This window comes from Mus caroli, unplaced genomic scaffold (assembly GCF_978045245.1).
Source record: "Mus caroli unplaced genomic scaffold, Mus_caroli_1 scaffold_6, whole genome shotgun sequence".
Taxonomy (NCBI): domain Eukaryota; kingdom Metazoa; phylum Chordata; class Mammalia; order Rodentia; family Muridae; genus Mus; species Mus caroli.
Genome location: NW_028227261.1, coordinates 134,980,696 through 135,004,833, shown reverse-complemented (window position 1 = coordinate 135,004,833; position 24,138 = coordinate 134,980,696). Strand labels below are relative to the sequence as shown.

General features: G+C 39.1%; 1 protein-coding gene across 2 annotated transcripts in view; it reads right to left on the bottom strand.

Annotated features, from left to right (window-relative positions):
• The window catches only part of Cpne3 (copine 3), a 54,856-nt gene that overhangs the window by 13,712 nt on the left and 17,006 nt on the right, over positions 1-24,138 (bottom strand). For both annotated transcript variants that reach the window (XM_029476120.2, XM_021160186.3), the window contains exons 3-9: positions 23,777-23,956; positions 22,312-22,386; positions 20,666-20,737; positions 10,051-10,134; positions 7,490-7,579; positions 2,891-2,989; positions 1,608-1,694 (exon numbers count right to left, since the gene is read on the bottom strand). In XM_029476120.2, the coding sequence (XP_029331980.1) occupies positions 1,608-1,694; positions 2,891-2,989; positions 7,490-7,579; positions 10,051-10,134; positions 20,666-20,737; positions 22,312-22,386; positions 23,777-23,956 (687 nt within the window). The remainder of the gene's footprint in view (positions 1-1,607; positions 1,695-2,890; positions 2,990-7,489; positions 7,580-10,050; positions 10,135-20,665; positions 20,738-22,311; positions 22,387-23,776; positions 23,957-24,138) is intronic.

The window sequence follows — 24,138 nt, the reverse complement described above, 5'->3', positions numbered from 1 at the left end:
GGAAGGTGACTGTGGACAAAATGCATTATATACATTATGTGAATGTCATAACAAAACTCACTATAGTAAAACAATATATGCAAATAAAAACATCAAAAAATTCAGATGACTAAAAACAAAAGGATTAGAATATCAATGGCAAAAGAGAATATGTAGTCACTGTAGATTTTATGTAATAAGTGTAATATACTGACAGCTTTGACAAGAATTTTGCAATCAAGATTTAAAAGAATTAAAAATTGGGTCAGTCTCTCAAATGGACTTTCCTCCAGTCTCTGCTCCATTTTAGTCCCTGCATTTCCTTTAGACAGGAACAATTCTGGGTCAAAAATTTTGAAAATAGGTGGGTGGCCCATGCTTCACATGAGAACCATGTCTATCTACTGCATGTGGTCTCTTAGGTTACATCTCCCCACTGTTAGGCACTGAAATGTCTAATTTCCTAAGGCCATCCCTATTGGGTCCTGAGAGTCTCTCACATCCATGGTGAAGCAGAGACTGGAGGAAAGGCCACCCAGAGACCAGCCCAACTTGGGATCCAGCCCATGCATAGGTACCAAACCCCAATGCTATTAGTGATACCATGTTTTCCTGCCATACAGGAGTCTAGCATGGCTGTCCTCTTAGAGGCTCTACCAGCAGCTGACAGACACAGATACAGATACTTAAAGCCAACCATTAGACTGAGGTTGGGGACCACTATGGAAGAGTTATGGGAAAGATTGAAGGAGCTGAAGGGGATGGCAACCCCATAAAAAGGACAACAGTATCAACTAACCTGGACCCCCGGGAGCTCCCAGAGACTAAGCCACCAACCAAAGAGCATACATGGTCTGGTTCCTGGCTCCTGCTACATATGTAGCAGAGGACTGCCTTGTCTGGCCTCAGTGGGAAAGGAAGTGCTTAATCCTGTAGAAACTTAATGACCCAGGGAAGGGGGATGCTGGTGAGGTGAGGTGATCACCCTCTCAGAAGCAAAGATGGGGTTAAGAATTAGTGTAGGGGTACCAGGAAGGGGGCAACATTTGGAATATAAATAAATGAAATAATTAAAAACAAAACTAAAACATGTCTCCAGTGGGAGAAACCTGGCTTTTCCCAACCATTTGTAACAGCTTATGAAGAAATTATAGCCAGAATTGATGTACTTAGTCAGATCATTTACAATCTCCATTTCCTAAGACAACAGAAAACTTTATTAGTCTTTGTCCTTTGCTAGAAAGTTGTCAGTGGGCACATGCTCCTCTTGCAGAGGATGTGGGTTGGCTCCTGGCACCCACATGGATGCTCACAACCATCTGTAATTTCAGATCCAGGACACATTACACCCTCTTCTGGCCGCCACAGACACTGCAGACACATGCATGCACCTCACACTACCCATACCTACACAGGCAAAACATTCATTCATAAATTTAAAAGTATTTTTAAAAAGTTGTCAAACCTTTGAAAGCAGAGTTATTTGAAAGATTTATTTACTATTTCACATCCTACTCTTCCTCCCAAGATAGATTCTCATGTCATTTCCAGCTGCTTAGAACAAGTGCTTATTTGATATAAAAACTCTCACAAAGTGAACTCATTACAGGTGGCTAAGGCCAACTGACCTCACAGTGCTTCACACTGATAACACCTGAGTTCTTGTAGCTTTTTTTCTTCTGTCTCTTTTTTTCATTTATGCATTCATATTCAACCTGTTGGAGGAGAAGATGATTTAAATTAACAACCTTTTCCTTTAAAGTCAAATTTTAAAAGAAAAAGGAAAAGAACTAACTAATAATCTTGTTAGCAACATTAAAAAATGTTACAAAAAAATGAACAGAATAAAACAGAAATACATGAAGCCCAATCCTAGGGCAATAAAAAGTTAAACTTGACAAAAATGGCAGTTTCATGTACATGAAATTTGACCCTAAAATATTTACCAAAAAAAAAATACACTCCACACAGCATGTTGGCTTTTGTTGTTTATGTAGAAATGTAGGAGGCCCGAGACCTTATGACAACTGAGTCCATGATGGGAGTACCATTTAAGTCATAAAACTCATCGGGCAGACAGCACCATCGACCAAAATGAAAACAAAGACCTAATCCATCAAAGTTCATAGTTCTGAGAAAGTCTCTAAACATACTAACCTTGCTTTTTGGCTTCTGTAGTTTCATTTGTGGCTAAAATTTCTAGTTAACTGAAGTATGTCAACCCAGGACATGTATTTGGGGGTTTAAAAGTTCACCCTGAGTAATGTTCAGAGCTACACTGGGGTCTTGAACACCCAGTGTAGCTCCCAGCTACCTAATGAAGACTTTCGATTGGCTTAAACCCAGGTGTAATCAGTCTTCTTTGATGGATACCCCACAACAGAAAGCCTTCCCAGGTTTCAGAATATTCCATGGTCCTACTTAACCTACATCAATGACTCTTGGGCTTACCCCTAAATTTCAGCATTTTAGACTTGCAGGGAAGGGTAAAGCCCTTCTACGGAAACACAAGAAGGGTACACATGTAGATCACAGGACATCTGCTCTGCTTGGCCAGTCCTGAGGACTCACAATTACTACTGAAGCTGATCATACTCTGCTTTTCCTGTGGGCACAGCACTGCTCCATCCAGTATTGGACCAGTATGTTTTCTCTTCCAAGATACGAGAGGAAAAACTACTCCTCCTCCTAGAGATCGTCTTTGCTTTCTTCCCTGCAGTTTGAAATCCTCACCTGGTGCTGGTTACTACATGGTAACCACTCAGTAACACACATATCCCAGGCATGAAATGTCACACAAAATTTATAGATTATAAGACTTGAAGCAGTAAACAATAAAAACATGATAAACTAATGAAAGACATAAATAATCATATTGGATATATTTTATAGCTGCAAAGATATAACTTACAGGTGAGTTTCTGGAGGCTTCTTTGAGTTTTGTCATGGTGGTTTGAAATGTTCCAATGAGATCATGTGATCCATCATTGTCATAATCATAACACTCTACCTGGAATTAAGTATATGGAAAACCAATATTGTTTTATTAAACAGAATGGGCTGTAATAAACATGCCTTTTTAATTGAAATAAGAAAAATTTTAATATCAATATCTAACTGGAAGAAGACGAGCTAACTAACTAGAGAAGTGATATGGAAGCATATTCAAATCAGAGCTATCCTGAGAATAGGCTCTACATCATGGAAGATGAAAACCACAAATATGGACTCTACTTCACACAGGAAGCAGTTCACAGCTCCTCTACTGTGCTCTCTGTAGATGCTGAGAGAAGGCTACAGGCAGTTATTTCTAGTCTTTCATGTGCTTTACTTAATTACCATTGTATAAGAGCTAGAAGCCAGTATCCTAGCAGCTGATAATGATATAACTTAGATAATTTAGAGTTACAGGAAACATGTCTCATCAGATGCAACCCAAAAGGCTGGCCTTGTAATTATGAGTTAGACATGACAGTCAGAGCTGCTCTAAAGATTGGGAATCTTACAACATGAAGGAAAATTCTATAGCGCAAAACCAGTTTCCATGCTAGGTCGCTACTCTTAGTATGGTGTTCTGGGTTTTGTTTGTTTCTGTTTTGTGTATGTGTTAGATCAAAGAAAAAGTAAATATTTACCAGAATGCTTGTTCTAATGGAAAAATAGGGTGCTGTGAACTATTATTAATCTGATAATATTTTTCAAGGCAAAGCTGAAAAATCTATGACAGGGAATGTGAACTTTGAAGACAAGGTTTTCATCATCCTACATAATTTCAATACATCATTTCATTTACATGGATATTTTACATGTACATAGTTCATATACATTCTTTAAATAGACCCATTCTTTAAACAGGATGGAAAAGAAATACTATTATTCCCCTTTTGCAGAAATGAAACTTAAGGGAAGTAGGAACAAGGCCAACAGACGCTGCATCTCATGTGATGAGCAACAGGGACAATGAAATCCCAAAGGCACTTCCAGAGCCTCCTTCAAGCCAGAAGCTTCTTTTTAGTGTTTTCTTACGTTTTTTTTGTTTTGTTTTGTTTTGTTTTGGGGGGGATGGTGGTAGTAGTGGGGGGGGGGTTGTTGTTTTGTTGGGAGTTTTTTCTTTTGGTTTGTTTGTTGATTTTTGAGATAAGGTTTCTGTGTATAGCCATGGCTTTCCTGGAACTTACTCTGTACTGCACGGCCTCAAACTCCGAGATCTTACTGTCTCTGACTCCCAAGTACTGGACAAAGCAAAGGCTTCTAAATCTAACAAGAAGCAATTTGCACTTGCCTCTGTGCAAGCTCCACCAGGCTCCCAGCCCTCATAAAGATGGAGTGACCAGCAAGGCACAACACTCAGGAACAACACGTTCATTTGGCAGGACGTCTTATTTTCTTTTCAGTTCTTAACACTGATTGCTTTTCCTAACTGGACATCTTAGTTAGGATTTCTATTGCTGCTATTAAACACAAGGGCCAAAAAAATCAGTGTGACAAGGAAAAGGTTTATCTCACTTCTACCTGCACATCATTGTTCATAATCAAAGGAAGTCAAGACGCTAATGGAAAAAGGCAGGGACTTGAAGGCAGAAGCTGATGCAGAAGCCATGGAGGAGTGCTCCCTATCAGCTTGCTCCTCCTGGCTTGCTTTCTTATAGAATCCAGGAGCACCTGCTCAGGGGTAGCACCCTCCACAAGGAGCTGAGCCCTACCACACACATCTTTCATCAATCAAGAAAATGCACCCACAGGCTAATCTAATGGGGGCATTTCCTCAAGTGAGATTTCCTCTTCCAAAGTGACTTTAGTTTGTGTCAAGTTGATGTAAAACCAGCCCGTGCAATGGGAAGTCTTCATCCATTACTTGTATTCTCCTTATCCTTCAGGAACACTTAAAATCAATCAATCAGTCAATCAATCAATCAATCAATCAAAACAGGAACATTTAAAAACAGCAATGTGCATTCTTTAAAGAAGGGCCTTATAGATATTTTTGTCAATGACAAAAGTCTGACATTTTGACTACTGCCCAAGATATTCAATACCCAATCTTAAATCAATGGCCTTAATCTAACTAACGAGTTAAAGAGAAAGAAGACAAGGAATTGATTTTGTTCTTAAAGGAAGCAAAGTTTTAAGAAGACAGAAAACCCATCTTAATGCTTAAATAAGATCACATTTAGCAGACATTCTTAAATTTATGGCAATTTAAGCTTTACATTTTAGATTCCATGGAAAGAACATCAATTTATATGTAAAATATTACATATAAATTTATAAAACTTTAGTATTTATAAAACTTTAGTATGGCTAAGATTAAGTTAGACCTTCATTAGGAACTAAAATGTTGAAAAAAAAGTTTTGATCAATTAAAGGGTTAATAAATAGAAAATACATCTTTGCAGTCCAGAATATATTCGGACCAAAGCTGAGGTAGGAGGATTCATACCATTTTTCTTTCTTTTCAAGAATTTAAACGCCAGAACTATTCACTATTTATGCAAGGGTATCTGAAGAACTTGTGAGATTTGTGTATGCATATATTCATAAGAGCACACGTACACATGTAAAGGATGGCACACACCACACGATGCAGTCCCACTTTAGGCAAGGTGGCAGCATGCATGATATTTCTCTTCTTCTCTTCATCTTTTAAAAATGGCACATGCTAGAGTGACAACACAGGGACGGAGCCACAGAAGACTCTGACTTTATTCCCTGTCCTGTCCTTCTTTACCATGTCTTTATGCAATTTCAACATCTGACGTGAACTGCAGATGTGTAACTGACATTGCAAAGAAGTACAGAACGAGAGAACTAAAGTGAGCGATGGTGTGGAAAACCAAGTGTGGATAACAAAAACAAACTGAGAGATTTAATGATGGAAGACAGTCATCAGAAAATCAGTTTACTTACTAGAACAATCTGGCCCTGCAAGCATGCCACTGTGAGTGAAAAATGTTTTAGAAACATGGGTTTGTTGTTAATTTGTCAGAAACAACCAAACAGTCAAGGCATAGACTTCTGCCCGCTCTCGATTTGTCTTAAAATGAGGATCTGTAGCTACTTCTATAACATGTTTATATAATTCATAGTATATTTATATACTTATACCATAGCTATATTTTCACTGCTCTTTGACATATCATATAAATCACCTTTAATATTCATTTTTAATGTTCTCTATAAACTAGTGACAACTTCTTCCCAAGCTCAGAAATTAAGTGCCTTGCATCTCTGCTGCTGTTTTATTGGTTTACAATGCTTTCACCTTTAATATTCTACTTTTACCCTCTTGCACAGAAGAAATTACTATCTATGTTATTAGCAAAGAGATTAGATGACCTTCTCAACATCCTTTACCTGGTTAAAGAGCTAAATCAAAATGCAATCTATAGTCTGACTCTAAACCGTATAATGTTTCCTATCATCATTCCTGTTTTTATTAATTACAACAAGAAACACCAACAAACAAAAACCATTCATTTGTTGAGTTGCAAACATAAGAAAGCCTTCTATAAGGAGTTGAATTAAGACATATTTTAGGGCTGAGGAGACAACTCAGTCAGGAGGACCTGAGTTTGGTTCTCAGGCAAAACTCATCTATAAAAAGGTGAATGTGTTTGTGTTTGTGTGTGTTCACTGGCTGGCTGGTTAGGGGTTTGTTTTATTTGGTAAATTCTTACAAATAAAAACATTTAAAATAACTGTAGAGACTCATGCGCTTTCCCTTGTCCCTACAATGCCTCCACTGTTCTTCTGCACAACAAAACCCAGAAGACTCTGAGATAGATATCAGAATAAATGACATCTGCTTTTCAGAGGATACACTCTAGGCAAAGAACATCGTCAATGTCTGTATTTGCCTAGCAAAGGGGTTGTATTAAAGTGAAGACATATTTAAATTGGATGTTTTATTTTTAAAACAGGCTAAAATGAAAATTATGCTGTACCCTTAAGCATTAAGTCAACATATTAGACAGCATAGTCAAATATGAATGCCTGTAATGTCACTTACTTTAAAAAATGCTATGTTACATACTTGAGAACACAGGTAAACATGTATGAATCTGTAAGAGTTACACAGTGTCTAAGTTATTACAATGTGACTTGAGTTTTTGTTGTAAAGGTGACACCATTCAGTAGACACTGCATGGGTTTTAAGTGTTAAATCTCACCTTATGTTAGCAACATGCGACAATCCTCTTATGCTGTGCAGTGGCAGCAAGTCAAACCACCCACAAGACCACCATGGTAAGTAAACACCAACCCTTAATTGTTTACTAGGTTGCTGTAATTGGGGAAGCTAGCTATGTTAAATGCATTTTAGCAACCTTCCTTCCCTCCCTTCTTTCCTTTCTTCCTGTGTCTCTCCCCCAAATAGACACAGACCACTAAGCAATGCTCTAACCAAGCTACACCTCTAGCCTAACTTATGAGGATTTCTATGTATGATGGGTTTATCAGGGCATAATCCTTTTGCGAACTACAGAGTACATGTGCAATAAGTTCCAATTACCTTAATGGTTTTGTCCATATCTCCATAGCACAGAGAGTTAAGAGAGATTTTAAAAGGCTTCCACATGGGATTCAGGTTGTTTTTTATAACCTGTAAAGAACAAAGGATCTATCAGACCATGCAGCTCATCAGAATCTTGCTCTTGCCTCTCCTAGGTTCCTGCTACATTTTTACCACTCACCCCTCAACCTCTCTCTCAACTACTTCCAAGAAAAATTAGTAGGATATTGGTTTACATTCTGAGTAAAGAAAAAAAGCTGTTCAGAAAAATAATACCATACACTTAGAAATGGTTAGCTTGTGGATTCTTGGATATCAGGCACTTTATCATAGTCCCAAAGGACTAACAACTAGAGCAGGATAAGAATGAACACTGTGAATCCTGGGGGGAAAGCTCAGCAGTTAAGAGCACTGGCTATTCTTCCACAGAACCCAGATTTGACTCCTAGCATCCCCATGGTGGCTGACAACCACAGTCTGTAACTCTTGTTCCAGGGCATCCAATGTCCTCTTTCTGGACTCCATGCACATGAGGCCCAGGCATACATGTAAGTAAAACACCCATATATATTTTAAAATTTTAAAAGATGTTTCTTGCTCTGTTGAACATGAATTGAAAAAATAATTTAACTTTGAATTTTTAGGTTTCAATATTATATAGACAGACATATAAAAATATTTTTCATCTATGACCACCGAAAATGACTGAAAGGTATAATATCCTGGTATCAATTAACACAGCTAGCACTCAGATCTTGGTGTCTAGATACTTAGTATGGTAAAACTCATTTCAGAAAAATGGATCCTCTGACTCTGAAACAGAAGAATGTATGTGTGTATGTATGTGTGTGTATATATATTCATTCTATCAATACTGAAAACCACAGGATCCATTTGAAGAATCACTCCCTCATCAAATCTGGACTTGAGCTGTATAAATGATATTAATGTATCCTGACAATTTGTGAGTTTACAAAGATTAAGAGTGCTTACTAATGTAGGCATGAAGATTGTGTTGGTTTATACAAGATGTCTCCCAAAGTCAAGGACATTTGAATACTTATTTTCCTGTTGGTAGTGCTGTTTAGGTAGGTTTAGGAGGTGCAGCAAGCTAAAGTATGTCACTGGGGGTGGGCTTTGAACTTTCAAAGGCACACAACATTGCTAGTCCACTCTCTTTACTTCCTGCTTCAGGTTCAACCCTAAGTTCTCTGCCTCCGGCTCCAGTGGCCACACTTCCAATTTTCCACAATGATCTCTTACCCCTCTGAAGCTGTATACCCAAATAAACTCTTCTTTCAATAATTTGCCTTCACCATAGTGTTTTATTACAGAACTAAAAAAAGTAATTAATCCAGAACTAAAAAAAGTAATTAATCCCCCAATTGAATTGATTCAAGCAAGTATCATCAATGGTTGCTGAAATCATGGGTCAAACCCTACAGAAAAGTAATTCATGCAGCCTCGGAGTACCACCCCATAAATAATTTATAAATTGCAAATAGAAAACGTAGGACTTTATGATTCTCACATCTTATGGTCTCTAGCTTAAACAAATTGCCTAACATCATCAGTACTGTGCAGTCTGAGAACCATGATTAGAGAACATATAGAGTGTTCTTGACATAATGTTTATGTGGAGAAAATACAAGAATTCATTCTAGTCTCAATACTTTGAGCCATTCTACGGCATGAAAACATAGGCAGGCAAAAAGAAGAAGTGTTTAACTACCTGGGAGCCTAACAGGAAAAAGTAAAACATTAGGCTTCACAGAAACCTAGACAAAAGACAATCTCTATAAAATGTATTCGACACTGAGGAAGTCTGAGCATGAATGGTACACAGAATGGCAATAGCAAATCAATGGTAATTTCCTTAGGTAGTTTCCCAGTGATATAGCATGTCTTTACTCTTTTGAGAGAGGGTCTTACAGTGTACGCCTGGTTGGCCTAGAGCTTACTATATACACAATGCTGGCTCACAGAAATCTGTCTGTCTACAGAGTGCTGAGATTAAAGGTATGCATTCCTATTCCTCACTGCCTTTACTCCTGAAAACTGCCTGATGTAATATTTGAAGGGAATTGTAGTCTACATTAGGATGGTTTTCCAAAAGAAAAATAAATTGGCTTCACTAATGCACTAATGTGTGTGCGTGTGTGTGTGTGTGTGTGTGTGTGTGTGTGTGAGAGAGAGAGAGAGAGAGAGAGAGAGAGCGAGAGAGAGAGAGAAAGAGAGAGAGAGAGAGAAAGAGAGAGAGAGAGAGAGAAAGAGAGAGAAAGAGAGAGAAAGGAAGAACACATTTCAGTAAGCATGGCAGGGTCTCTTTTTTAAGAGAAAAGGAAGTGAATGAGCATTGTTTTAACTTACTGCATAGAAATCTAAATAAATAAATAAAACGAATGTTTTCTGTGAGTTCAAGGCCAACCTGGTTTAAAGACTAAGCTCTAGGACAGCTAGGGCTCTATATAAAGACTGTGTCTCAAAAAATTATATATGTACATATTAAATTATAATAATGCCAAAAAATTTCCGTTCTACTTTCAGATTCAAGAACTTACCTCTGTTCGGTGAACCATCAGCCAATGGCCATCTGATGTCTGCTTGTGAAACTCCAAGTATGGATCTGACTTCCCAAACAGATCCTACATTTAAACAAACAGCCTTAATTATCTTAAACCCTGTATGAACATACCTTATACATGTATATATTTTTATATAACCACATAGGTCCAACTCCATAGAAATGATACACTGGTTGCAAATATCAATCCCATTATCTCTATCACTAACTTAACAATGTGTTAAAGTCTACTAGGGAGAACTATTAAAAGGCATTGTGATGCATAATCCTATGTTTCAAACCCATGGTACTCTAAAATATGTTGATTAGATGTGTTTCAGCTCAATGTCAGTATTTCAACTTTCCATTCACATAGTATTAAGTACATACATAATATCCCAAACATTAGGCATACCAACTCTATGAAGGACAGGACAGTTAGCCATGGGCAAAAAGACTAAAGGCTTTAATAACTTCTAAAGTCATATAATAATTTATAGATTTGGGCTTTAACTTGTATCTCAGAAAAAAGCAAAGCAAAACAAAACAGCCTTTCCTATGTGGCATGGTGGCTCAGTACTTGGGAGGCAGAGACAGGAGGACTGTCATGAGTTTGAGGTTAAAACCATAAGAAAACTATTTTGAAAAAAAAAAATAGGAGAGCTGATGACATCTGTAACTCAGCAGCTACAGGCACCTGCTGCTTGTCATGGACTAGTTCAGATCGCAGCACACACATAAGGTAGGCATCTTACAGACGTGCAATTCTAGCTCTCAGGGATCCAATGCCCCCCTCTTGCTTCTGTGCACACACCCACAAGTGCACAGGCACATAAATACCCCCCACCACACATACACACACTAAACAATCTTTAAAAGAATAGCTTTCTCTGTGTCTGTATACTAAAAAGGCCCAGAAACAAACCCTGAGTGAGAGCAACAGCAAACGGTGAGCACCTCTACCCTAGTGCAGCCCCAAATACACAGCCACTAAAGTGACACCCGGCTCCTTCTAATGTGTCAGGCTATCGAAGAAATTAGAAAAAAGCTCATCCGGCCAGATCAGCGCCAGGGTAGCGGGAGTGCAGGGTTGCCTGACACCCGCCAGCTACCCACGACCCCCGCCGCAGGATTTTGGAACTGCTGGTGAGTGGAACACAGCTTCTGCTCCAATCCAATTGCGCAGGACCTGAGACTGCATTAGTTAGGGAAGCAGAAACCGGCCCGAGTAGGGCCACAGGCCTCATCCGGCCGGATCAGCTCCGGGGTAGCGGGAGCGCAGGGTTGCCTGACACCCGCCAGCTACCCACGACCCCCCGCCACAGGATTTTGGGACTGCTGGTGAGTGGAACACAGCTTCTGCCCCAGTCCAATCACGCGGGACCTGAGATTGCTCTGGTTGGGGAGAGAGAAATCCGGCCTACATAGGGCCACAACCCTCTTCCAGTCAGAAAAGCAGCTGGGGCGCAGGGTCGGCTGACACTCACCAGCTACCCACAACACCCGCCACAGGATCTTAAGACTTCTGGAGAGTGGAACACAGCTTCTGCTCCAATCCAATTGCACGCGGGACCAGAGACTGCATTAGTTAGGGAAGCAGAAAAACGGCCTGTGTAGGACCACAGGCCTCTTCCGGCTGGACCAGCACCGGGGTACCGTCAGCTACCCACGACCCCCGCCGCAGGATTTAGAGACTGCTGGTGAGTGGAACACAGCTTCTGCTCCAATCTTTAAACAGTGACAACGATAACAACTAACCCCAGAGATTACCAGATGGCGAAAGGTAAACGTAATAATCTTACTAACAGAAACCAAGACCACTCACCATCATCAGAACCCAGCACCCCCACTTCGCCCAGTCCAGGGCACCCCAACACACCGGAAAAGCTAGACACGGATTTAAAAGCATATCTCCTGATGATGATAGAGGACTTCAAGAAGGACTTTAATAACACACTTAAAGAAATACAGGAGAACACTACTAAACAGGCAGAAGACAATAAAGAGGAAGCACAAAAATCCCTTAAAGAATGGCAGGAGAACAATGCTAAAGAGTTACAAATCCTTAAAGAAAAACAGGATAACATAATCAAACAGGTAGAAGTCCTTACAGAAAAACAGGAAAACACATCCAAACAGATGATGGAAATGAACAAAACCATACTAGACCTAAAAAGGGAAATAGACACAATAAAGAAAACCCAAAATGAGGCAACACTGGAGATAGAAACCCTAGAAAAGAAATCTGGAACCATAGATACGAGCATCAGCAACAGAATACAAGAGATGGAAGAGAGAATCTCAGGTGCAGAAGATTCCATAGAGAACATCGGCACAACAATCAAGGAAAATGTAAAATGCAAAAAGATCCTAACTCAAAACATCCAAGAAATACAGGACACAATGAGAAGACCAAACCTACGGATAATAGGAGTGGATGAGAATGAAGATTTTCAACTCAAAGGACCAGCAAACATCTTCAACAAAATTATAGAAGAAAACTTCCCAAATCTAAAGAAAGAGATGCCCATGAACATACAAGAAGCCTACAGAACTCCAAATAGACTGGACCAGAAAAGAAATACCTCCCGACACATTATAATCAGAACAACAAATGCTCTAAATAAAGATAGAATACTAAAAGCAGTAAGAGAAAAAGGCCAAGTAACATATAAAGGCAAGCCTATCAGAATTACACCAGATTTTTCACCAGAGACTATGAAAGCCAGAAGATCCTGGACGGATGTTATACAGACACTAAAAGAACACAAATTCCAGCCCAGGCTACTATACCCAGCCAAACTCTCAATTAACATAGATGGAGTAATCAAAGTATTCCACGACAAAACCAAATTCACACATTATCTCTCCACGAATCCAGCCCTTCAAAGGATAATAACAGAAAAAAACCAATACAAGGACAGGAACCATGCCCTAGAAACAACAAGAAGGTAATCCCTCAACAAACCTAAAAGAAGACAGCCACAAGAACAAAATGCCAACTTTAACAACAAAAATAACAGGAAACAACAATTACTTTTCCTTAATATCTCTTATTATCAATGGACTCAACTCTCCGATAAAAAGACATAGACTAACAAACTGGCTACACAAACAAGACCCAACATTTTGCTGCTTACAGGAAACTCATCTCAGAGAAAAGGATAGACACTATCTCAGAATGAAAGGCTGGAAAACAATTTTCCAAGCAAATGGCATGAAGAAACAAGCTGGAGTAGCCATTCTAATATCTGATAAGATTGACTTCCAACCCAAAGTCATTAAAAAAGACAGGGAGGGACACTTCATACTCATCAAAGATAAAATCCTCCAAGAGGAACTATCAATCCTGAATATCTATGCTCCAAATACAAAGGCAGCCACATTCATTAAAGAAACTTTAGTAAAGCTCAAAGCACACATTGCACCTCATACAATAATAGTGGGAGACTTCAACACACCACTATCACCAATGGACAGATCATGGAAACAGAAACTAAACAGGGACACAGTGAAACTAAGAGAAATTATGTATCAAATGGATCTGGCAGATATCTACAGAACATTCTATCCTAAAACAAAAGGATATACCTTCTTCTCAGCACCTCATGGTACCTTCTCCAAAATTGACCACATAATTGGTCACAAAGCAGGCCTCAACAGATATAAAAATATTGAAATTGTCCCATGCATCCTATCAGATCACCATGGACTAAGGCTGATCTTCAATAACAAAATAAATAATAGAAAGCCAACCTTCACGTGGAAACTGAACAACACTCTTCTCAATGATACCTTGGTCAAGGAAGGAATAAAGAAAGAAATTAAGGACTTTTTAGAGTTCAATGAAAATGAAGCCACAACATACCCAAACTTATGGGAGGCAATGAAAGCATTTCTAAGAGGAAAACTCATAGCTCTGAGTGCCTCCAAAAGGAAACTAGAGAGAACACACATTAGCAGCTTGACAACACACCTAAAAGCACTAGAACAAAAGGAAGCAAATTCACCCAAGAGGAGTAGACGGCAGGAAATAATCAAACTCAGGGGTGAAATCAACCAAGTGGAAACAAGAAAAACTATTCAAAGAATCAACCAATCAAGGAGCTGGTTCTTTGAGAAAATCAACAAGATAGATAAACCCTTAGCCAGACTCACTAGAGGGCACAGGGAAAGCATCCTAATTAACAAAATCAGAAATGAAAAAGGAGACATAACAACAGATCCTGAAGACATCCAAAACACCATCAGATCCTTCTACCAAAGGCTATACTCAACAAAACTGGAGAACCTGGATGAAATGGAGAAGTTCCTAGACAGATACCAGGTACCAAAGTTGAATCAAGATCAGGTTAATGATCTAAACAGCCCTATATCCCCCAAAGAAATAGAAGCAGTCATTAATAGTCTCCCAACTAAAAAAAGCCCAGGACCAGATGGGTTTAGTACAGAGTTCTATCAGACCTTCAAAGAAGATCTAATCCCAGTTCTTCACAAACTATTCCACAAAATAGAAACAGAAGGTACTCTACCCAACTCATTCTATGAAGCCACAATTACTCTGATACCTAAACCACAAAAAGACCCAACAAAGATAGAAAACTTCAGACCAATATCCCTTATGAATATTGATGCAAAAATCCTCAATAAAGTTCTTGCTAACCGAATCCAAGAACACATCAAAACAATCATCCATCCTGACCAAGTAGGTTTCATCCCAGGAATGCAGGGATGGTTCAATATACGGAAATCCATCAACGTAATCCAGTATATAAACAAACTCAAAGACAAAAACCACATGGTCATCTCCTTAGATGCGGAAAAAGCATTTGACAAGATCCAACACCCATTCATGATAAAAGTCTTGGAAAGATCAGGAATTCAAGGCCCATACCTAAACATGATAAAAGCAATCTACAGCAAACCAGTAGCCAACATCAAAGTAAATGGTCAGAAGCTTGAAGCAATCCCTCTAAAATCAGGGACTAGACAAGGTTGTCCACTTTCTCCATACCTATTCAACATTGTACTTGAAGTCCTAGCCAGAGCAATTCGACAACAAAAGGAGATCAAAGGGATACAAATTGGAAATGATGAAGTCAAAGTATCACTCTTTGCAGATGATATGATAGTATATCTAAGTGACCCTAAAAATTCCACCAGAGAACTCCTAAGCCTGATAAACAGCTTCGGTGAAGTAGCTGGATATAAAATTAACTCAAACAAATCAATGGCCTTTCTCTACACAAAGAATAAACAGGCTGAGAAAGAAATTAGGGAAACAACACCCTTCTCAATAGTCACAAATAATATAAAATATCTTGGCGTGACTCTAACTAAGGAAGTGAAAGATCTGTATAATAAAAACTTCAAGTCTCTGAAGAAAGAAATTATAGAAGATCTCAGAAGATGGAAAGATCTCCCATGCTCATGGATTGGCAGGATCAACATTGTAAAAATGGCTATCTTGCCAAAAGCAATCTACAGATTCAATGCAATCCCCATCAAAATTCCAAATCAATTCTTCAACGAATTAGAAAGTGCAATCTGCAAATTCATCTGGAATAACAAAAAACCTAGGATAGCAAAAACTCTTCTCAAGGATAAAAGAACCTCTGGTGGAATCACCATGCCGGACCTAAAGCTCTACTACAGAGCAATTGTGATAAAAACTGCATGGTACTGGTATAGTGACAGACAAATAGACCAATGGAATAGAATTGAAGACCCAGAAATGAACCCACACACCTACGGTCACTTGATCTTCGACAAGGGAGCTAAAAACATCCAGTGGAAGAAAGACAGCATTTTCAACAAATGGTGCTGGCACAACTGGTTGTTAACATGTAGAAGAATGCGAATCGATCCATTCCTATCTCCTTGTACTAAGGTCAAGTCTAAGTGGATCAAGGAACTTCACATAAAACCAGAGACACTGAAACTTATAGAGGAGAAAGTGGGGAAAAGCCTTGAAGATATGGGCACAGGGGAAAAATTCCTGAATAGAACAGTAATGGCTTGTGCTGTAAGATCGAGAATTGACAAGTGGGACCTCATGAAACTACAAAGCTTCTGCAAGGCTAAAGACACCATCAATAAGACAAAAAAACCACCAACAGATTGGGAAAGGATCTTCACCTATCCTAAATCAGATGAGGGACTAATATCCAATATATATAAAGAACTCAAGAAGGTGGACTCCAGAAAGTCAAATAACCCCATTAAAAAATGGGGCTCAGAACTGAACAAAGAATTCTCACCTGAGGAATACCGAATGGCAGAGAAACACCTGAAAAAATGTTCAACATCCTTAATCATCAGGGAAATGCAAATCAAAACAACCCTGAGATTCCACCTCACACCAGTCAGAATGGCTAAGATCAAAAATTCAGGTGACAGCAGATGCTGGCGAGGATGTGGAGAAAGAGGAACACTCCTCCATTGTTGGTGGGATTGCAAGCTTGTACAACCACTCTGGAAATCAGTCTGGCGGTTCCTCAGAAAATTGGACATAGTACTACCGGAGGATCCAGCAATACCTCTCCTGGGCATATATCCAGAAGATGTCCCAACCGGTAAAAAGGACACATGCTCCACTATGTTCATAGCAGCCCTATTTATAATAGCCAGAAGCTGGAAAGAACCCAGATGTCCCTCAACAGAGGAATGGATACAGAAATTATGGTACATTTACACAATGGAGTACTACTCAGCTATTAAAAAGAATGAATTTATGAAATTCCTAGCCAAATGGATGGACCTGGAGGGCATCATCTTGAGTGAAGTAACACAATCACAAAAGAACTCATACAATATGTATTCATTGATAAGTGGATATTAGCCCAAAACTTAGGATACCCAAGATATAAGATACAATTTGCTAAACGCATGAAACTCAAGAAGAATGAAGACCAAAGTGTGGACACTGTGCACCTTCATAGAATTGGGAACAAAACACCCAGGGAAGGAGTTACAGAGACAAAGTTCGTAGCTGTGATGAAAGGATGGACCATTTAGAGACTGCTGTATCCAGGGATCCGTCCCATAATCAGCTTCTAAACGCTGACACCATTGCATACAGTAGCAAGATTTTGCTGAAAGGACCCAAATATAGCTGTCTCTTGTGAGACGATGCCGGGGCCTAGCAAACACAGGAGTGGATGTTCACAGTCAGCTATTGGATGTATCACAGGGCTCCCAATGGAGAAGCTAGAGAAAGTACCCAAGGAGCTAAAGGGATCTGCAACCCTATTGTTGGAACAACATGATGTACTAACCAGAACCCCGGAGCTCTTGTCTCTAGCTGCATATGTATCGAAAGATGGCCTAGTCGGCCATCATTGGAAAGAGAGGCCCATTGGACTTGCAAACTTTATATGCCCCAATATAGGGGAATGCCAGGGCCAAAAGAATGGGAATGGGTGGGTAGGGAAGTGGGGGGGCGCTATGGGGGACTTGTGGGATAGCATTGGAAATGTAATTGAGGAAAATATGTAATAAAAATATTAAAAATCAAAAAAAAAAAGAAATTAGAAAAAAAATTAATGTGGAACATCATGTAAAGTGACAGAAATAGAACAAGGGGACTAACTATAGATACTTGTTACTTGTTTTGCCAAATGGTTTCAAATCTGAGGCTGAGGTTGGGATAATCTGAATATCAGCCAAAACTCATCCATTGCAGCTAGCAGTTGTTAATGTTTAAACATCCAAGTTTATAGCTATTTAAAGACTAATGTAAAGCAACAAAAAATACTTAGTAGTCACATCTACAAGATGCTAGGGAATCAACTTATTCAGGAAAAAAAAAAGGTGTATACAAAGAATATCAAATGCTTAGTACTTCCTTTAGAGAAGATACTTCTAAATAGATATATATTGGGGCTGGGTAGATGTTTCAGTACTTGTTGCTCTTTCACAGGACCCAGGTTCAATTTCTAGGTCCCACACAGTGACTCATAACCAACCACCTCTCCAGTTCCTAGAGATCTGAACACCTCCAATGGCTTCCTGCGCTTACACACACATAGACAAAACATTATCATGCATAACATTCACATGCATAAAATAAAATAAAAGATCTAACAACACACCTCTCAAATAAAAAAGGAGAAATACAGCCGGGCATGGTGGCGCATACACACTTTTAATCCCAGCACTTGGGAGGCAGAGATAGACAGATCTTTTTAAGTTGGAGGCCAGTGAGTTGTAGTATAGCCAGGGCTGTTACATAGAGAAACCCTGCTTCAAAAAAACAAACAAACAAAAATAAAAACAAACCTCCATCATACATACATACATACATACATACATACAAGAGAAAGAAAAAGAGAGATTTAGTTTGGAGAAACACCTATCAAAGGAACGACTTCTTACTGAGAATATAATATCATTGTTTTGCAAGAATATAACATATGCACATAGCTATTGTCTTAGTCGGGGTTTCTTTTTTTATTATTAGATATTTTCTTTTCTTTTTTTATTACATATTTATTTCATTTACGTTTCCAATGCTATCCCAAAAGTCCCCCACCTGCTCTTCCATCCACTCCCCCACCTATCCACTCCCACTTCTTGACCCTGGCATTCCCCTGTACTGAGGCAGATAAAGTTTGCAGGACCAATGGGCTCTCTTTCCACTGATGGCCCACTAGGCCATCTTCTGATTCATATGCAGCTAGAGACACGAGCTCTGGCGGGTCCTGGGTAGTTCATATTGTTCCTCCCATAGGGTTGCAGATCCCTTTAGCTCCTGGGATACTTTCTCTAGCTCCTCCATTGGGGGCCCTGTGATCCATCCAATAGCTGACTGTGAGCATCCACTTCTGTGTTTGCTAGGCCCCCGCATTGTCTCACAAGAGACAGCAATATCTGGGTCCTTTCAGCAAAATCTTGCTAGTGTATGTAATGGTGTCAGCGTTTGGAGGCTGATTATGGGATGGATCCCCAGATATGGCAGTCTCTAGATGGTCCATCCTTTCGTCCCAGCTCCAAACTGTGTCCCCAAACATGGTCAGGTTGTCACAGGAATACCCCACTATGCTGGTACCAATTTGTCTTAGTCAGGGTTTCTATTCCTGCACAAACATCATGACCAAGAAGCAAGTTGGGGAGGAAAGGGTTTATTCAGCTTACATTTCCATACTGCTGTTCATCACCAAGGAAGTCAGGACTGGAACTCGAGCAGGTCAGAAAGCAGGAGCTGATGCAGAAGCCATGGAAAAATGTTCTTTACTGGCTTGCTTCTCCTGGCTTGCTCAGCCCTGCTCTCTTATAGAACCCAAGACTACCAGCCCAGGGATGTCCCACCCACAAGGGGCCTTTCCCCCTTGCTCACTAATTGAGAAAATGCCCCACAGCTAGATCTCATGGAGGCATTTCCCCAACTGAAGCTCCTTTCTTTGTGATAACTCCAGCCTGTGTCAAGTTGACATACAAAACTAGCCAGTACAGCTATCATCAACAGTCATTAAAATTACCAAAACAAATAACACAGTATTAAGCCTCTGATGGAGTTACACATCACAACGGATGAAACTATTTGGACAACACTTTGAAATACTATCAGATTAGCTTACTGAAGTCAGGAAGCATAAAATAAAGCAAGAGAAATGATGCCACAGGGGTGTATTAGCTACATGCTGAATATACAAATGTCTACAAGACAGAGGAATCTGTTTCCTCAATGTACAGATAAGACAAATGAATGGATGTGGGGTGGGTAGGGAAGAAAGGAGGAAGTGAGGGACAGATGGCAAGAAAGATGACAAAGAAGAATTTATAGATCAAAAATTATCTTAAGAGGTATTTTAAATAATTATACTTTAAAGGGTTTTTAGAAACATCACAAAATATTTGTATGCAAAATGACATGGTATCTGGGAAGAGGGAAAGTAGATACAGAGAAACAAAATTCATCATGAATCATAACTGTTAGAGATGGGTGACAGAACATGATATTTCTCAGATGATTTGTGTTTGTTGGGTTTATTGTTTTGTTTTGTTCTGTTTTTTGAGGTGGTATATAATTGTTATTATGTATTACTATTGGCTGGCCTGAACTCAGAGATATTCTTGTCTTTGTCTCCCACATGCTTGGATTTAAGGTGTATATCACAACACAGGGCAATATAGTATTTTTTAAAATGCTATTGGATTAATGTATGTATGTTAATTTTTAAAGCCTCTGGAAACTAGTCTTAATACACTTTCAAGTTAAGTTTTAAAGAAAACAAAATGGTGAAGAACACCGTATACTGATATGTATTCAAGTACAGAAATGCAAAAGCATTAACTGACTTATAATTAATAAACCACAGGCTTTTTGCTTTTCCCCTAGGGGTTACTAAAATACTATCTTAAATTTTACTGTAATGTTAATGCTTGTATTCTTTTAGTCTTTAATTGCATCTTCATGCAAAAGCTGAAGGGAAATGGGTGCTGTTTAAGCACAGTCAGAGGAGGGAGGGAAGCGGAGAATGGGAGGGAAGGGAGGAAGAGCGCTCTGCTCAGGTGAACAGCTCATGCTAACTGCATTGTTAATGGCTCAAAAAGGGACCAGAGCTGGGTTAAGGTGATCCTTTTTCTTGCACAATACACAAATTTGTACTTACCTTATTATCCAGTTTTCTGGCTTCCATTTCAAACAATACCACTCTGTTATCCTTTATTTCTTCTGCTGAAATCTACAAGTACATAAAGCAGGTAGAAGAAAATGAATATATATGAACGAAGCACTTTCTTTTTACTTGTATTGTATTGCAGTTTGGGATTGAATCCAGGATGTGGCACAAGTTAGGCAAGCACCATGCCATTGACAAAACTCTGTTTTTAAGTGTGGCTCCTTAGAAAGCCATGTTTCAGGTGTGTGTATAGCAGGGGTGAGGTATGCAGTACTTATTACACAATGTGTTTGTAAACATATTTCCACTGTGAATATGGTCAAGAATGGTCAAGGATAAAAGTAATGGCCAGAAAAAAATTTGGTTCTCTAAATTACATATTCCTAGCCATAGAACAATCAAAGTACCAGAAGACTGAAGGATACCATTTATACAAAACCAACAAAAATTCTGCACACATTGAGGAGGAAGAAAAAATAAATCCTATCCATAGACCTCTAAAGTAAAATATGAGCCCAGTACTTTTCATCCCAGAGTAACTGCAAGAGCCACTCTCTCCTAAGTCAAATCCCAAGCTATCTCAACTCCCTTTGCATTTTAATCTACACTATAGCAAAAATCTAAAAAAACATGGTGGGGGGTGGTATGGGGGTAGGGGAGTTAAGGCTCAGAATTGCAAAAGGCAAAAGACTAATATGATCTGAAGTGAAGCCACAATATATTAACTATTAATAAAGTTATCTGTAGTGTAAAATATTCTTGTGTTCCTGGAAATCTAACAAGTAGCTGCTGAGAAAAATGTACTTGATAATTGTTATAACTAGGCTTCCATATCACAGAAAACTAGTTAGAATACTATCAGTAATGAAGGAAACACTACAAGAAAAGGTATCCAAAATCTTGTTATCATATTAACCACAAATTTAAAGTATAGTAAGTATACTTTAAAGTATACTAAGTATAAAGTATGGTAAGTATGGTAAAGTATATTTTTGGCCCAGAGCTAAGTAATGAGCCAATAGAAACCCTTTGTGTGATGATACACAACAGATGCAGGGACAGAAAGCCAGGATAAAGAGCTCTTTGACTTCTGTTTGTTACCGGCTTTTCCCCCCTTTTACTTCTGGGACACAGCATCATTATTTAGCTCTAGCTAATCAGGAACTCACTGATTAGCCCAGGCTGGCCTTGAACTTTTGATGATTCTCTTGCCTGAGGGTCCTGTGTGCTAGAATAACAGAAAGGCACTACCGTGCCAGGCTATGAGTTTACAGGTTCAATGGTCCTATTATAATATCCATTTAGTATAAGTTCCACTATGGAAAGATTTCGTTGTGGTAAGAGGACCACATATCCTACACAGAGAGCCAAACTAATTCAGTAATAAACCTTTCCTCTCAAATTTAGGAACTGACACATTCATGGAAGAGGTATAGCTGACCTTGATGGACAACCTAAAACAACTGAAGGAAGGAATTCCTACAATTCACTGTTGTCTTTTGTTAGCATGGCAGTTTCCATTAGTGATGACATGCCAGAGTGAATAGAACGCAATGTTCAAGATCAACTGATCAGAAACGGCTATAGATTATTAGACTTAAGAGACTATTTCTTGAAGCAAAAGATGTTAATTTTACCGTAATACTCCCTTTCCCTGCAGGTTTGCCATTTTTGAGCACCAGTGGTCGAGTTAGCTTCTTACTGGAAACAATCTGTCAAAAGCAGAAAGTAAAACTTTATCACTTGCTGAACTGAATGCTTAAAAAAAAAATAAAGAAGCTGAATATAAAGTTCACTTCAAGTCATTAGAGAGGCATTAAAACTGCATCCCTTAAAGACATTTAAAATGCATCTCCACATTTACAACCCATTTGAGGTTTCCCAGACCTTCCCTCTGGCAGATATTATCTGTCATTGCATTACCTGAAACATTAGCTCCTTCCTCAGAATTGGGAAAAAGTCCAGCGTTTCCTCTCTTACACAGACGCTGAGCTGAAGCCTGCCTGCCATGCCTTGCCTCCATGATGGACTGCAACCTCAAACTGTGAGCCACAATCAATTTTTCTCTAGGCTGCTTTTGTCGGGCATTTAGTCCCAGCAATGAGAAAAGGTGAGTAGCACAAAAAACTATTTATTTCATGAAGGATCTTCAAAGATCTTGTCACCTCCACTCCAAAAAGGAGCCACATGGTGAATGGCGAATGATCCACCCTGTCTCCAACCAGGAACTACAGACTAAACCCTGCCCAAAGGAAAATGAACCCATTCTCCCTTAAGGCCTCTGTCAGATATTTCATGAGTGCCTTGAGACACTAGCTAACACAGCACAATGGTGACTAAGAGGGGCACAGAGCACCCAAGGTGTGGGATGGTTACTGCTCACTGCTCTGACCAGATAGGTTTATAGTAGGAAAGAACAACTGGCAACAAAGAAAAATGTTTAAAAAAATTACATCAAGGAAAAATGAAAATTTAATGTTAGAGGTTATATGGTGGTTTAAATAATAAATTAAATATATGATCCCCATAGGATCATACATTTGAATGCTTGGGCATTAGGGAGTGGTGCTACTTGACAAGGATTACAAAGTGTGGCCTTGTTAGAGGAAGTGTTACTGGGGGAGATGGGTTTTGAGGTTTCAAATGCTCAAGCCAGGCCAAACTTCTTTCTCTTCCTGCTGCCTGTGGATCACGATGTATACCTCGCAGCTACTGTTTCTGCCTGCATGCCACCATCATGAAAACAATGGACTGACACTCTAAACTCAAGCCCCAATTATATGCTTTCTTTTATAAGAGCTGTTGTGGTCATGCTGTCTCTTCACAGCAATAGCACTTTCCATGACACAATGTTTATCAAACCCACCCAACTCTTTGGTTTAAAATCTATACAAAATACCTGGGTGTGGTGGCATTTACCAGTAATCACAGCACTCAGGAAGCAGCAGCTCAAGGGTTACCATAAGTTTAAGGCCAAACTGGGCTGCACAGCACTGAGGATGCCACCACTGCTAAGTTGTGAGATGCTATATCCAAAAAAAAAAAAAAAAAAAAAAAAAAAAAGACAAACCAAAACAAAAGGGAACAGAACTTAATACTCACTTGTCCAAGAGTGACTTCACATTCTCCCAAGAAGTCATCATCACTCAGCTCGATAGTTTTGTTGTCAATGTCATAGATTCCAAACTTCAATTTCTGAACCACTTCAAAGTAGTAATCAATAACAAACGTCTTAGAAAATTTGGGATTCAAAGAATTCTTAATCCTTTCTGTCCGTTCAACCTATACTCATCCAAAAAGCAAAAAAAAAAAAAAAAAAAAAAAAAAAAAAGAGAGATTTTTCAGACCCAAGAAGTACTTAGATTTTTAACACCTCTATGTAGTAAGTATAATTACACATAAGTATGAAGACTAAATATCTTAAAATGTATGTCTATGTGGGGTGCACAATGACATGGATGTGG